The sequence below is a fragment of the Balaenoptera musculus genome, chromosome 11 (assembly GCF_009873245.2).
Source record: "Balaenoptera musculus isolate JJ_BM4_2016_0621 chromosome 11, mBalMus1.pri.v3, whole genome shotgun sequence".
In the NCBI taxonomy this organism is placed as follows: domain Eukaryota; kingdom Metazoa; phylum Chordata; class Mammalia; order Artiodactyla; family Balaenopteridae; genus Balaenoptera; species Balaenoptera musculus.
Genome location: NC_045795.1, coordinates 47,579,279 through 47,595,116, shown reverse-complemented (window position 1 = coordinate 47,595,116; position 15,838 = coordinate 47,579,279). Strand labels below are relative to the sequence as shown.

Sequence of the window (15,838 nt, the reverse complement as noted above, 5' to 3'; positions counted from 1 at the left end):
TGTATTTTTTTATTGTTGAGTTTTAAGAGTTCTTTACATATTTCAGATAACAGTCCATTACCAGATGTATCATTTGCAAATATTTTCTCACTTAAAATGCTTTTTAAGTCTTGAAGGGGAAGTGTCTCTATCAAGGAAGAGGAATGGTGGTGATCGTGGTGTTACATCGTAGGTGAGCTGTATGTGTACACATAGATTTCCTGTCACATTTACCTTGATCTTAGTGATCTGTATCCTTCTCTCTCTCTCTGCTTAACTCTTCGAGTAATAATAGGCTCCAGAGTGTCTGGGAGGATACTGGCCTAGAGATTTAGTGCTTCAGTGGAGACAGATAAGTTTCACAGACTATATACATCCAGCTCAGTTTTCAGTTCCAGACATGTTTATCCTGAGGACATCAAATTCAACCTGTTCATGGACATGGATCATCTTTGGTTGTTCCTCCTGCAGCTTCTAGACCTAAGGAGTCACTATGTTCTATCAATTTTACTTCCAAACTATCTCTTATATCAGACTTACATTTTCTATTTCCTTTGTCATTGCCTTAGCCCGTGCTTTGTAACCCAGGGCCATCCAATAGAAATATAATGTGAGCCACATATGTAATTTAAAATTTTCTAGTAGCCACATTTAAAAAGGTCAAAAGACATAGGGGAAATTAATTTTAATGTTTATTTAACCCAACATATCCAAAATATTTTCATTTCAACATGTAATCAATATGAAAAACAAGATTCCACTCTTCTCGTGTGTGTCAAATCTTTTAAGCTTGCAGCACATCTCAATTAATATGTGCCATATTTCGAGGGCTCAATAACCACCATGTTGAGCAGTGCAGTTTGAACCAATCTCCTTGCTCTTAGCATCTCTCCTTTCCATCCTTTTATATGGTCTGTAATATACCATTTCCCTCCTTAATGCCCTCTGATGGTGGGTCTGTAACTGCATGTAGTAAAAAGTCCAATTTCCTTAGTGCTGTTCACTCATTCATTCCATATTTTTTATGTACTCACCATGTGCCAGGTACTCCAGGGTGTCCCCAGTGACAAGACAGGTGTGGTCTCTGCCCCTGAGGAGTGTAATAGCAATTACACTCTAATGGGAATGTAAGCTCCTCAGGGGCCTGGTGAATAAGGCCCTTCCTCTAGTATGAGCTTAAGCCCACCTTTTTCCCACCTCATGGTTTCCCAAACAGATAATCTTAACGAATGTGTAATGAGTGTTTCTTGTCTGTTAGGTGCTGTGCCTTATGCTCTCATGGAACACCCATGACAGTGCCACTATTACCCCAATTACAGTGTCCAGAGGGGTTCTAAAAAGAAGGCTGGCAAGGTGGGTGACTTGCCTACAGACACAACCACTAGCACAAAGGGAATCAGCCCCATGCAGTTTGCCTCCAGAGAGGGGGATGCTTCGCCATTGGGCTATCCTGCCTTTTCAGGTGATGCCATTGATTTTGTTGTTGCTTCTGCCTGTAATGCCCTTCTTCTCCCCATGCTTATTTGATGAAGTTATGCCATTATCATTCATGACTCAGTTTAAATCTATTGTATCTCTGTAGCTTTTTCAGACACCTTCATATGCATCCTTTTCTCACAGCTGACAGTCCCCTGCCCCTTCTACCTCTAGCAAAAGTCATCCCACTCTCCTTCATTGAGATTCCCACATTAGAGTGTACACATTGCATTGTTGGCATTTGTTTCTATATCAGTTTCCACTCAGAACTCCATGAGATCAGGTCTGGTTTTTTGTCTTGTTTTAGCTTATCTGTAGGCCTAGCCTGCAGAAATAAGAGGAACAATTTTTTCAACTATTTTCCTTTTGTCTTTTCCCCACTGAGGCTGCTCTGATGTTCTTGTAAACATTATTCCAAGGATTTTAGTTTTCCTTATAGAATCAGATGATTGGGAACATTTAAATTTCAGCTAGCACCAAGAAGAGGCAATGAAGAGATAAAGAATTGTCAAAGGATCCTCTGCTAAAGGATGGTTCCAAGCTTTTCAAAATGACAGAGAAACTGCTATTTTTCTTTAAAAAATATGTTCTGGCTCATAGAGAGCTGTTGGTGGGAAGATTATTCGCACCTCAGGATGAAGATCTTGCCAAGGGGTTGTATCCAAGTCCCTGCTAGTATTACCTACTGTTCCAGAAACCCAGGAAGTGTACTAAATCTGGGATATAGCTAAATGTCATTAATTTTAGGTGCTACAAGTTCATTGTGAGTGATGAATTTAGGTTCAGATTCACCTTTGGTTAGCAAATGTTTCCCCGTGCTACATTTTGGATGAGTATTTAAAATACTAAGAGAACAATTTGCCTTTCAGAAACTTTGAACATTTTATAGCCATCACCATTTACATGAAAGCAATTTTAACACATTATCTTCTTTACTTGCTGCAACCATCACCTCGGGATGAACTCTGGCTGAATACGAATTAAGCGGGCAATTGAGAGTAATCAATTCTATAATTCAGACCTTTACTACACTATTTTTCCAGCAGGTGGGATGAACTGAGGAGTGGAAAAAGTACATGGCAACAGAGAGGTCACTCAAAAAATAATTGTGGACTAAATAAACTAAGGGCTAATTTTTTTCTTTTCACAAGTTGGATAAAGAGAAACTCATTTTCTAGCATGGTCTCCTAACATATATTTTTAAGCCCTTCTTGAAGTTGCCTACTTAGCTCTTTCAACTCTGGCACCAAGGGTATATGTTCCTACTTTGCTCCTGTCACTACTTTGGCCACATCCTCAGATTTCTCCCAGGATGCTCCTAGGTCTTAAAGGATGTTTGCCTCCCCCCTTCCCCACCTCCCAAATTCATTCAATTAACACAGGTACTGAAAGCTTACAAAGGCCAACCACTCTTCTAGGCATGCTGGGAATATAACAGGAAAATGAAACAGGCAAAAAATTACTGTTTGCATGAAGCTTACATGGAGCACACATTTTTTAAAATAATTAATTAATTAATTAATTAATTTATTTTTGGCTGTGTTGGGTCTTTGTTGCTGTGCACGGGATTTTCTCTAGCTGCAGTGAGCGGGGGCTACTCTTGGTTGCGGTGCGCGGGCTTCTCATTGGGTGTCTTCTCTTGTTGCAGAGCACGGGCTCTAGGTGTGCGGGCCTCAGTAGTTGTGGCACTCGGGCTCAGTAGTTGTGGCTCGCAGGCTCTAGAGCACAGGCTCAGTAGTTGTGGTGCACGGGCCCAGTTGCTCCGCGGCATGTGGGATCTTCCCGGACTAGGGCTCAAACCCGTGTCCCCTGCACTGGAAGGTGGATTCTTAACCGCTGTGCCACCAGGAAAGCCTGGAGCACACATTAATCTGTGTTTAATGTTAAAATTAATCGATAATTTAAAAATTAATTGATAGTCAATCTAAGAAAGAAATGGACAATTTTATTCGAGCCAACCTGAGGGTTATAACCCAGGAGATAGTCTTTCAGAAAGCTCTGAGGACTGATCTGCCCATTAGAGGTCAAAGCACAGCTATGTAAGTTTTTGAGACAAACGGTTGTATATCAAAATAACATATTGACAGTTTACATAGTCCAACAAGGTGATAGTGGGTCATTGTGACCCCTTACAGGATTGAGAAAGGAATATTATATCCTAAGGAATTACCTTGCTGGTGCCAGGAGGATATTGCCTTTTTTTTTTTTTTTTTTTTGGCTAGTAGGCATTCCTGTGTCTTCCAAGGGGATCTAATTAATGTGTAATGCAGATGCACAATACACACAAAAGGGGAGAGGGTAGTGGCTCAGATGGCAGAAAAAAGTGCATGTTAAATTTTTCTTGTCTTGCCTTTAAAATAATTTTGTTACATCAGTGTGTGTGTGTGTGTGTATACAGATGATAAACATAATGAAGCATAAATATATAGAATGTTATAAAAGAATAACTGCTGTATAGAAAAATGAAGCAGAGAAAGGGAATAGAAGATGTTCTGTGTACACTAATTAGTTTTTTGGTAGGGAGGCTGCATTTTAAGAGACCCCAGAACTAATTCTTCAATATAAATCATATTTACCTTGTGATGGTATGGGTAAAAGTGATTGAAGCCTTAAACAACTTTAGGAGGCTCTTTTTTTTTTTAAATTCCAGTTCCTCTCTTTCTCCATATTCTTTCCTTTTCATTCTTGTTTCATCTTTTCATCCCTTTTCCTTGTTGCTGTACAACTTTCTTTAACGAATCATTAGAATGGTGCAATAGAGCAGTTCCATTAACTAGGATTTAAAACCAGTTACCTATCTGAAGCTCAGCTTCTTCATCTGTAAAATGGGGATAACAGAATACATATTGTGGTGTTGTGAGGATTAGAGATGCAGCATGTTTGCCTTAATGTACAGTGTCTAATTGTAGGCTTCTTTAAACGGTAGCACATCTGCTCTTTATACAGTAAGTGAATAATGGGTGCCCACCTAGAAGTAACTGTCTGGGAAATTTAGAAAAAAAGGGGACTAAGACCCAAACCAGGAAGGAGTCATCCAGCATATTTAACTATTTCTGGCAAAGGGCTTTACTAATATCTATTTTGAGATGGATAGGGTAAGCGCTCCAGACTTGCTGGAATATAAAGTTTCCTTCCATAGCACTGATTTAGCTCTTCCCAGCTAATCTTTTTGTTCTCTTTTTTAAACACGCAAGACAATCCACTAAACAATAATGCCTCTAATAAGCATGCTATGTTTCAGGTACGTTTAAGGATAGAAATTCACTTGATCCTTCAATGACCCTGTGTGGCAGGCACCGTCACCATGTGCAGTTAGAGCTGTGGATATGGGGGGGGGGCGTGCCCCAGAGGGTGGACTCGGGTGTGGGTGCCGCAGTGGTGCCGGTCAGGGGCGCAAGCACACGAGGACACCTGGCCAGGAGTGCTCTCTGTTTCACTGGCCCCGAGTTGGGGTTCGTGCCAACAGAACAGAGAAAAAAACCTTGCAGCACTCCTAACAACCCGTTAGTTCCTTTGGGGTTCCCGTGAGCGCCCCTGTAATGGGCAGCGACCTTCTTCCCTCCTGCCACGAGGAACGTGGTTAGGAGGTAGGCGCCGTGGTGACCCCCAGCCCCCCTCGGACTAGGAAAACGAGCTACACGCTTAGTTTCGGTCACTTAAGATTTTACAGAGGGGCGGGCCTCCTGAGGAGGTTGCGTGGCGCCGAGATGAGTGTGGAACCCCGAAGGCCTCCGAGGGGCTGGGACGCCCGTCTTCCTCGCACCCTCCCGCTCCACCTCTGGGCTGCCTGGCCGCCGGGCCGGGACTTGCCTGGGAGGCCCCCGGCCAGCCGGGGGCGGGCTGTGGGCGGGGCCTCCGCGCGTCACGGCCTGGCCCCGCCCTCGGGCCTCCGTGGCGCCCTCCTCCCCGCCTCGGCCTCTCTCCAGCTCAGTGCTCGCTCCACGTTCCACGCTGCGGCCTCGAGCGCCCGCGAGAGGCAGCTTCGCGGTCGCCGCGCACGCGCCCCAGTCTCTCGCTCACGGCTCTCCCCACGCGAGTGCCTCGCCCGCGAGCGCACGTTCGTTTCTCCTCGCGCGTCCGGCTCTCGGCCGCGGCGGCGGCGGCGGGCGGACCGCGCGGGGCAGCAGCGGATCGGCCGCCGCGGGCTGGACGGCCGACCATGGAGGCGGACGGGGCCGGAGAGCAGATGAGACCGCTTCTCACCCGGGTAACGAGAAGGGTGCGGGCGGCGGGGCTCCTCGGCAGGCGGGCGCGGGGCTCGGCGGACAAAGGCTGGGGCGCGGCGGGCCGGCCGCAGGTCCCGGGTCGGGCCCCCCCACCGCAGGCGGCCGGCGCGCCGGGGCAGCCCCTTTGTGTGACCGCCCGGAGCTGGGGGCGGGCGGCGCGGCGCCAAGGAGGCCGATGTGGGGGGCCGGCAGCGCGCCGCCGGCATCCCGGCTGCCGCGTCCCGGGGTCTCGGCATCCGGGGGCCCGGCAGCCCGCGGGCTCGGCCGGTCAACAGCCGGACAGGCGCCTCCTCGTCTCCGCGGGGCTCGCCTCTCCTTCCCGGCGTTCTCCCCGCCAGGTCTCGGTTCCAGTGGCCTTGGCGCTGGACTTGAGGTCAGACCCTCGATAAACCCATCTTCTTCCTGTGAGGAGGAGCGTGGCCCCACCTGGCTAAGCCACAGGCCGTGGTGAGGAGCCGGTTAAATCTTCCCCGTGTTCCCTGTCTCCCCACCCGCCTGCCGCGTGCTTTGTTCCGGGACTTCTCCGGCCGCGTGGACGAGCCGCCTGCGTTGGCGGCCAAGGCTGCGTCTCGCTGCCGACTCTGCCCGGCCAGCCTCCTCCTCTCTTGGCGAGAACCCGAGTGTCCTCCTGCCGCAGGCCAAGTGCAAAGTGGAAGGTGTTCTGACCCTGCGCGCTGCTCTTTTCAGCAGCCTAGCAAAAGCGCGTTTTCCGCTGAAGCTGGGGGTGGCTTCAGGGTGAGATGGGAGTGGGGGTGGGCTTTCAAAAGGTCGGCATTCGCGTTTGGGATGCCGGACGGGCGGCCTACGCTCAAGAAACTGACTTCCTGCTTTCGTATAGGATGCATAGGTCCCCACGGTTGTGATTCTTTCCTCCCTTCATAGTTCGTGACTCTAAGGGCATAGAGGTGTTAGAAATTTTCCTGCTTCCAGCTCTTACTTGGTGACCAGGAAAGGAGGGAAGGTTGCAGTGAAAAACTTCCAGTCTTTCACAACAGGAAAATTGCTTTTCACGTATTTTTATTCAAGAATTACACTTATTTCCCCCGCTCCCCCCTTCCTTTTAGAGGTATTGTAAGGGCCTGGAGAGTAGCCATTCATCATTTAAACATGTTCACCTATAAATTCTCAAAACATGGAGAAAAAGTTAGTCTCCAGACAGTGAAGTCGTTTAGCAGTGGTTTTTGGGAAGATCACTCGTACTGATGGTAATGGAATCCTGGAAGCTCGTTCGTCCTAAGGATCTTCTGTAATTCTTTGTGTGGCCTTTGAATAAACTGTGTTTTAGATGTATTTCTTAGCACCTTCTTTGATACTATGTATCAGATACACTTGGCTGTTCTTAAATTTATTATTTGCAAACTTTCAATTCAGAACAGTAAAGAGCCTCAGCGTTTACATAAAGCTGGAGAGAAACTATGATGTGTTCTCAAATATTGCCTCCTTAGCTAGCAAAGGAGGCCTCTGATAATGCCATTGCCTTCCAAATCATTCATTCATTCATTGTGATAACACTACTTAGAACCCATTCTGAAGTATCCAACAAGACAGAACCAGCTCTGCTCAAATGAAGGAGACAAATGACAAAGGGATTATCAAACACTGTTATTAATGGCATGGCAGGGGAGCACTTTGGAAGGGTATACCTTCTAAATCTTGGGAAGATAAGACTTGGCTACAGTAACCATATACAAATTGATAATATAAATCAAATATGATAAGCCATCATACAGTCTAAAAATAGAATGAGAGAACAGGAGAACCGTTGGTTTAAGTAGTAGAGAACACTGTTACTTGAAAACTGGGAAGAGGAACTATTTGCGTTGACAAAATTAACTCTTTCCTCACTGATTTTCCACTGGTAAATGCACGTCATAAAAGTGGAAGATTATGGTATTCATCAGTCATAACTTCTCTAACTCCTAGCCAACTGCTTAGCATAGTAAAAAAAAAAGTAGAATACAATTATTAGTCCTAAAATGCTGTCTTAGGTATGTAATTATGCAAAAATTTTTGAATAAATTGGTGGCAGTTTATATTACTCTGAAACTGGAGCCTATCTGTTTCATAAATCAGGCTCTAAGGTTTCTTCTGCTCTTAAAATTCTGTAATTTTCATTGATTATGGTTTTGAGGAAAGGCATTTATCTTATAGAAAAAAATGCAACTTTTGTTTGCTTTGTACAAAAACTCATTATCCTGGGCCTCCCTGAGAATTGATTTGAACTGTCATTCTTATTTTCTGGTATAGATTAAATCCTGTTACAACAAATAGCACTGTTTAGAAGGTTCCCAGGTTTTAGGAAATGTTCTACTTTTAAGCACTATATGATTTAACAGGATTCTGTTAATAATTGTTACGTAATTTCATTCATTTTACCACTATCTATTAAGTATCTCGTAGGTGGCAGGCACTGGGGATATAAGCAGACAAGGTAGGCAGAATCCTAACCTCATTGAGTTTATTTTGGCATGTGTAGTGAATACAGTGATAGCATTTGCATTCCTGCTAATTCCACTTGTGAGTGCTAGTTAAAACATTTTCATGAGTTAGAAATACTTTTAGAAAAGTAGTTGTTAGTAGAAATGAAAGATATTAACAACCTGGTATGAATTCAGTGGTGATTGGCAGTAGAAGGTTTTTTGGTAGGTCTTTAAGTATGCATTCTCTTTGGGGAGCTCTCTGACTAGGTATGGTTAGCTCTAGAGATATTAAGCACCCCAGGCACATTATAAGGATTTTAGTTCCCTTTTGGCCTTATAGTTGGTATCTCTGGGCCACGATCTGTGGAGATGTAATAAAGGGAACAATAGCAAATCTGTCATCAGTCCAACTGAAACTGTGGGACAGTTGAGTTGGATTGAAGAATTGGTTTATTTGGTAACTGAGCCGGGGAAGTACACAGGTTTTCTTCTAAGAGAACTTAAGATATGAAAATGGAGTGTTTTGTTACACTAAACTCCTGTTAATTGGGTAGGTTAAAATCGAAAGCCAAAGTAACCTGGTGTTGGAGGAACCTGGTATGTTATTTTAGTGGTATGTGGTGTGCTAAAACCTTGGCACTTATACTTGTCAACATCCTGTAATGGGTTTTTCTTCCTCTTTCCTTCCCTTTCTTTCTTACTGTATTTTGCTGCAAATGTGATCTTAAAGTAGATAGTATCTGCAACTCACAAAATGGGCCATTTATATCAAGGAGCATACAGGTGATTCATAGGGTTAATATTATAGATTATTCAGTGTGGCTTTTGTTATAGTTTTCTCTTATTGATTAAGGATTCTTCTATAGTTACTACTTTTTTTGCATACGTTATTTCCAATTTTGCAATAAGCATGTATCAGTAAAAAAGATAAGTGTTTATATAGGTAAAGGTTCAGTTAGCTACCTCCCCCTCTTTTTTAGCCTCCTTTTGAACAAGAGAATTTTTGATTCCTGTACAAAGCAGGTAGCTATTCCAAGGTTCTAACTTAAAATGAAGTTTGCCTCTGTTTTTGTTAGCAGACAACTTTATGTATTTTGTTGAGTAGTACTCATTGAGTTTTACAACTTGGGGAGACTTTTAGGATTATTTGTAATTGCAGTTGACCCTTGAACAACACAGAAGTTAGGGGTTCTGACCCTCCATGCAGTGGAAAATCCTCTGTATCTGCAGTTCCACATCCACAGATTCAACCACCTGTGGACCGTGTAAGATGTGGTACGTGTTTGTTGAAAAAAAATCCACATATAAGTGGACCTTCATTGTTAAAGGGTCAGCTGTATAATGATAATAAACCATGAAGGGGTCTGTGGTTGGCATAGTGTTACGATGGTGTTTGGTGATGCTGCTGCTGACAGTCTTCCTGAGGGCAGAGGGCCAGCAGACTGGAGTAGTCCTGGATTCCTAAAGTACTGACTCTTTGCTTCCATGGGCTGAATGCTTTTCAGTGACTGCTGTAAGATGAGAGTGGCCAAACACTTTTTCAGTGCTTGATTTAGGAAGATAATGAGATTATGCTATAGATTTGCATATTTATCTGGAGCTGATATGCCAGTGTAGAAAGGTTCTAGTTTGGCTATTTTAAGCATATTTTCAGATTTCCTCCAAAGAGGTTATTTTTAAGTATTTTAATTTTTCTTTAGCCATAGTTTGAATTTTAATAAGTTTATTTAGAGCAGTTTTTTTGGGGGGGGCACAGTAAGTATCACAGTGAAGGGTGAAACAATCCACCTTTCATAACAAAATAGAAAAGATGCACTAATATTTTTAATATCCTTTCTTTTTCTTTGTAGAGAGTGTTATGTTGACTGGTATCATTTGGTTCTCATTCTTTTCCCATGTCAGGCAGTATAGAATCGTCTTCTCTCCGGATTCTAGGACTGCATTGCTTCTTTTTGTCAGATTGCTCGATTTGGAGAGCTGTTGAGTTGTATATCATCTCTCATCAGACACTTGGGAAATGGATATATCTTTGAAAACGGATTCACATGTGCAAGATGCCTATACTCATGTAGAGCATGAGAAGGGACAAGATGATACTCAAAATCTTTTTCTCATAATTTCCCATAACATATAATTAACACTTGGTGCTTTTGTGCTTGGTGCCTGTTCTCTTATATACAGAATATTTTCAAGCCTAATACTACTCTTTATTCTGGAAAAATACTGACAATACTTACACAGAACTCCTCTCACTTTAGGAATTGATATATTCAACAACAACAAAAAAGGAATAAAGCAAATTTATGTATAGTAGACTCTTCCCATTGAGTTCCATGGTAGTATTGGAGATGTTTCTGTTAAAATAAGTCTTTAAGAAACACATTTTTGATAAGAATTTAAATTAGAAGTTCCCATTGTACTATACTTTGGCCACTGGGATATTATCTTGATCTAGAAAACATCTTTCCTTTTCAAAATTTTAGCACTTTTTAATATTTGCCATGGGTGGGTGGGGTTCTGGGGGGACGAAGTGTCAGGGAAGGGAGGGAAGAGGGTATTACAGGGCTGTGTTTGTCTGAATTATGACAGATGCAACTTTAGCATCAGGCTTGATGAGAGGAGCCTGGGCTGGGCTTCAGCCCCTACTGGTTCTCTCCTCCGAATGCTCTTCTGTATCACCCTCAAAACCAAATGTGGTGGCCCTGCATGTATCACCTTTTCAATTTAATACCTCTTCTCTCCTAATCATTATAGCATGACTGTAATCATGCTTGGGGATTCTTTGATCTGCATTTAAAACGCACAGAATTTTTTTTTGTTTCTCCTGGGCATTTACACAGTCATGTTCAAATTTGCTGCAGTTATATTTCTAGTAGATACTACTGTCTAATGTAAAATGTATTGCGTTTTTAAAATCCCAGATAAGATTACACATTGTATAAGATGAATTAAAGGCCAACTTTCTTAATCCTGTAAGAACCTAATTTATTTATTTAAAATAAGAGACACCTGTGTAAAAATCAGACCACAACCCCTTGTAAAAGTTCCCACAGTTATTTAATAGAATTTACTTTGCCTGATATCATTAATTGTTATATATGATCCCTTTGAGTATGCTTTATTCACTTTGCACCAAGGAACACCTCATGGCGAATTTTCTGCTTTGCATGAAAAGTGCTCTGAGTTCTGTCCTAGAGTTGGGTATTGATGGTGCCATAGATAATATAGCACTGTCTATTTAAAATTGCTTCTAAAATAGATATGCCCATGGGGACTGTGGAAGGGCCTCACGGGTCCGTGAATCCCCAGAAACTGAAAAATTTTAAGTTTATATGCATTATCTAGGAGAGGGTCAAATAGCTTTACATTCAGATCTCGAAGGGGTTTATAATTCAGAAAACAGCTAAGGCCTAGTCTAAAAATTAGCTCAGTTTGGTTTTGTGCCTTCCTTGAAAGTTCATAGTCTTATATTTTGCTTAACTAGATGACAATAGTTATTATTATTTTTTTGGCAGTCACTGACTGATAAGAACTTTTTTTTATTAAAAAGTAATATAAAAATATAAATATAATTCTATTATTAGGTTGTATTTGGCTATAAGTTACATAACTTCAACTCCAAGTGATTTAACAAAAAGAAATTTACCATCTTGTTATCTCACATGATGAGAATACAGACTTGGTAACAATTCAGTGATAATTGATTTCATTAAGAACTCATATTCCATCCATTACTCTACTCTGCCATTTAGTGGGGAGACTTTGGTCTTAGACTGGCTCTCCTCATGTTCACAAGGTGGCTGTAGCTTTTCGATCACATTCTAAAGCAACATTATCCAAAGACAGCAGAGACCCTATCTTTTTAGGAATAAGGAAACCTTTCCCAAAAGCCACTTGACAGACTTCCCCATATGTTTTACTGACCAGAATTCTGTTACATGCCCTTTTTTTTTTTAACATCTTTATTGGAGTATAATTGCTTTACAATGGTGTGTTAGTTTCTTCTGTATAACGAAGTGAATCAGCTATACATATACATATATCCCCATGTCTCCTCCCTCTTGCATCTCCCTCCCACCCTCCCTATCCCACCCCTCTAGGTGGACACAAAGTACCAAGCTGAGCTGATCTCCCTGTGCTATGCGACTGCTTCCCACTAGCTATCTATTTTACATTTGGTAGTGTATATATGTCCATGCCACTCTCTCACTTCATAGATGACAGTAATTATTAAATTCACCCCAGTATTCGCTAAAGTTTGTTTTGCAAAATACTATACACCTGTAGAGGGTTTTGCAAAAGAACCATTCTGTAGCCAAATTAAGTTCGGTAAATGTCACGTGCTATACTTTTGGGAGATTCACAATGCACAATTAAAGGCTCTGAGAAAGACATTCAGCTTTGATGGGGAGAGAATGCAGCCATGTGGGGTAGAAATTTCTGATGGTTCTTACAAAATCTGAACAGTAGGTCACTGGGAATTCCCTGGTGGTCAGGTAGTTAGGGCTCTGTGCTTCCACGGCAAGGGACACAGGTTCGATTCCTGGTCTGGGAACTAAAACCCCGCATGCCGTGCGGCGCCCCCTCCCCGCCCCCCCGACAAAAAGTAGGTCACTAATATGTTGTGTTATTATAGGTCTAAGAAAGCAAATCCTATGGTATTTATAATTCACTTTGTTACAGTAACAGGAGAGATTTGAAAAATGTGTCACTTAAGAAGATACTTTGGAAGCAACATGATAGGGCACTGGATGAATAAATTATGGTATATCCACACCGTAGGTTGCTACAGCTATGAAAAAGGAATGAGGAAGATCTCTTTGTACTGATGTGGAGAGATCTCTGGGATATATTGATTTAAAAAAATCAAGGTGTGGGTCAGAAGATACTATTTCATGCCTTTTCTCTAAGGGGAGTAATAAGAATGTATATTTGTATAAATACCCCGGAAATATTGTCAAAAGACTAATAAAAACGATTGCCATTGAGAGTATGAGGGAACAGGACTTGAGACAAGAGTGGGAACAAAACTTCAGTGTACAGTAAGTCCCCTACGTAGGAACTTTCAAAGATGTGAACGTGCATGTCCAATCATGTAAGTTAGTTCACGTGTCCGGCGTACATTGTCATGTGTGTGCATCCTCTACAAGTGGTTGTACTTTTGTGTACTTTACTGTACAGTACTGTATAGAGTACAGTAGTACAGTATCTTTATTTCAAGCCCAGGATGTCTGGAAGCAAGTGTAAAAGCAGCAGTGATGTAGCTGGTACTGCTAAGAAGTGCCTGGAATTGGAGGCCCAGAGAAAGGACGGAGAGAGACAAGAGGAAGAAGAAGTAACTGAAGAACCGAAGAGATTCACGATGCAGGAAATGGCAAGGGGATTTTCTTTATTTGAAGAGGCACTGTTAGTTTTTGAGGCACAGGACCTGAAAGTGGAACGGTACATGAAGGTTGCAGCACCCATTCAGAAGGCAATCCAGTGCTACCGTATCATCTATGGTGAAAAAAAAAGAGCTACTACCCAGACATCACTGGATTGTTTTTTCAAGAGGGTAGATAGAATTGAATCCAGCAAGGAACCAGAACCTGTGCCATCAACGTCAGGCGTGAGTGAAATTGCAGCTTGCCCTCCGTCTCCTATTGCTGACGATCCTTCAGCTCTACCATCTCCCACCTCCTCTCCCTCCTCCAGTCAGTAACTCTTCTTGCCTGTTCACTTGATGCCAGCCCCTGTATGCCAGCTGTTGCACTGTACTATTGTACTTTTCAAGGTACTGGACTGTAAGATTAAAAATGTTTTTATTTTTTGTGTTTGTTTGTTTTTTATATATTATTTGTGTGAAAAGTATGATAAACCTATTACAGTACAGTACTAATACAGCTGATTGTATTAGGTGGGTACCTAGGCTAACTTTGTTGGACTTACGAACAAATTGGACTTACGAATGTGCTCTCAGAACGGAACTCGTTCATATGCAGGGGACACACTGTATACCTTTCAATATAGTTTTGATTTTTGAACCATGCAAACATATTCAGTAAAATAGGATGATTTCTTATATTGTTTTATGTCATGGGTTGACATATTTATCCAGCTATTTCATGAAAGAGAATTGTATAGCTGTCGATATAGTGTAGTATATTATGAACTACGTAATTTTTCATGTTCTAAAGGTGCCATATAACAATACATGTCTATCAGTAAAATCAGATACTACATGCCTAATTATGATAATGAATGCTCGATTCCTTTCGAAATTTTAAGTTTGCATGTTACCGATGTCCTGATCCTTCTCTCCCTTTCAACTTCTTTCTATCCAGGGATTTAGATTAGTGAGGAGTCAGTGGAAGGTAGGATGTGGGAAGAGACTGAGGGTGATGCTGTTATAAATGAAAGTGCCTTAGGTGTAAGGAAGTAACTGCCTGGTTATATATATGTCTTTAAACTTTGTTTTCCTTTATGATTTTTATACTTCCCTTCGATTGAGGATCATATACATTAAAAAAATTATCCAGGTTAATTACATTTGTTGAGAGTACTGTGGCACAGTTGCAGGGGCCCCACTCGCATTGCTGTCCTGTGTCTGCTCCGGAAGGCAGCGTCTGCCTTGCTGACTGGCTTCTCTGGGCTGTGCAGCATGGCATTGCTCTGGGAAGACGCCCCTGTAACTGTGGGTTCCTCCTGTTCTGTGTAATCCATGTGAAACGTCTAGCCCTACACTTTAAAAAATTAGTTACACGTAAAACTAAAGAAATGATTTACACTTAGCCAGTTTTTAGAAGCCAGTAATTTGGAAAAGAGTGATGATCATTTTTTTCCCTCTCCTGAGGGTGTTTTTATATTTCCATTTGAGTGTAAACCTCAGTGATATTCTGAGACTACAGCACCTCAGATGAAACAGTGAAACCCCACTGAAGACTGCTCACTCTTCCTTCAGTCGCAGCACTGGCGGTGAAGGATGTCATTTTTCTCACATTGATGCGCGTCACTTATCTAGGATATTTGGTTTTAACCTTGCTGTGGCTAAGTTGGTGAAGAACTGGAAACTGACTTTTTACAGAAAGCCTGCTTTGAGCCATGCATTTTTTTAGGCATCTTTAAATCACTTACTATTCCTGTTGCAGATGTGAACTCATAGGCAGAGAGGGTTTCTGAAATTTCCCAGGCCATACGGTTAGTAAGAGGCTAACCTGAGATTTGAACTCATGGTTGGTGCCAGACCACTGCTTACTCCTCGTCTTCCATCTCTCGTTAGTCTGGAGTAATGAGAGATCCCTGTTTGTCAGTACCTTAACATTAAGCATACTAGGTGATTTTACTGGTGTGATAGTTGAAAGCTCTATTTGCCTCAGATAACTGTAGTTTTCTTCTATATTTAAAAGCTTTATTACTATAACTTTTGTGAATTAGTTGCTAATATTACAGAAGTTAAATATTTTAATGAAATTTGCCCCTTTGCCTCCAGGTTCTCTGAGGGCTGGGATAGAATTTTTCTGGATCATTACTCAGTTCTCAGCTAGGTCTGTTCTAGGTTTTCAAACATAGAAGGTATTCAGTGAATATTTGTTCAATGAATGAATGCTAGGATAATACCATGAACTCATAGACTTGAAGTTGAATATATTTCTAGTTAATTGTTTAATCAGTAACTTAATAAATTATATAACTTTTATTTGTGGTTAAGAGAAAGGCTTCTACTTTGCTTGATATAACTGCCAGTAGAAGAGAATAGAA

The 15,838-nt window shown here is 41.9% G+C and overlaps 1 protein-coding gene across 8 annotated transcripts in view; it reads left to right on the top strand.

Annotated features, from left to right (window-relative positions):
- Positions 1 to 5,397: 5,397 nt before the first annotated feature.
- Positions 5,398 to 15,838, top strand: part of SLC4A7 (solute carrier family 4 member 7) — a 115,067-nt gene continuing 104,626 nt past the window's right edge. For 5 of the 8 annotated variants that reach the window (XM_036867800.1, XM_036867799.1, XM_036867801.1 and 2 more), the window contains exon 1: positions 5,398 to 5,662. In XM_036867800.1, coding sequence (XP_036723695.1) covers positions 5,615 to 5,662 — 48 coding nt within the window. In that variant the 5' untranslated portion in view covers positions 5,398 to 5,614. The remainder of the gene's footprint in view (positions 5,663 to 15,838) is intronic. The other 3 variants (XM_036867805.1, XM_036867803.1, XM_036867804.1) reach the window with 2 other exon arrangements.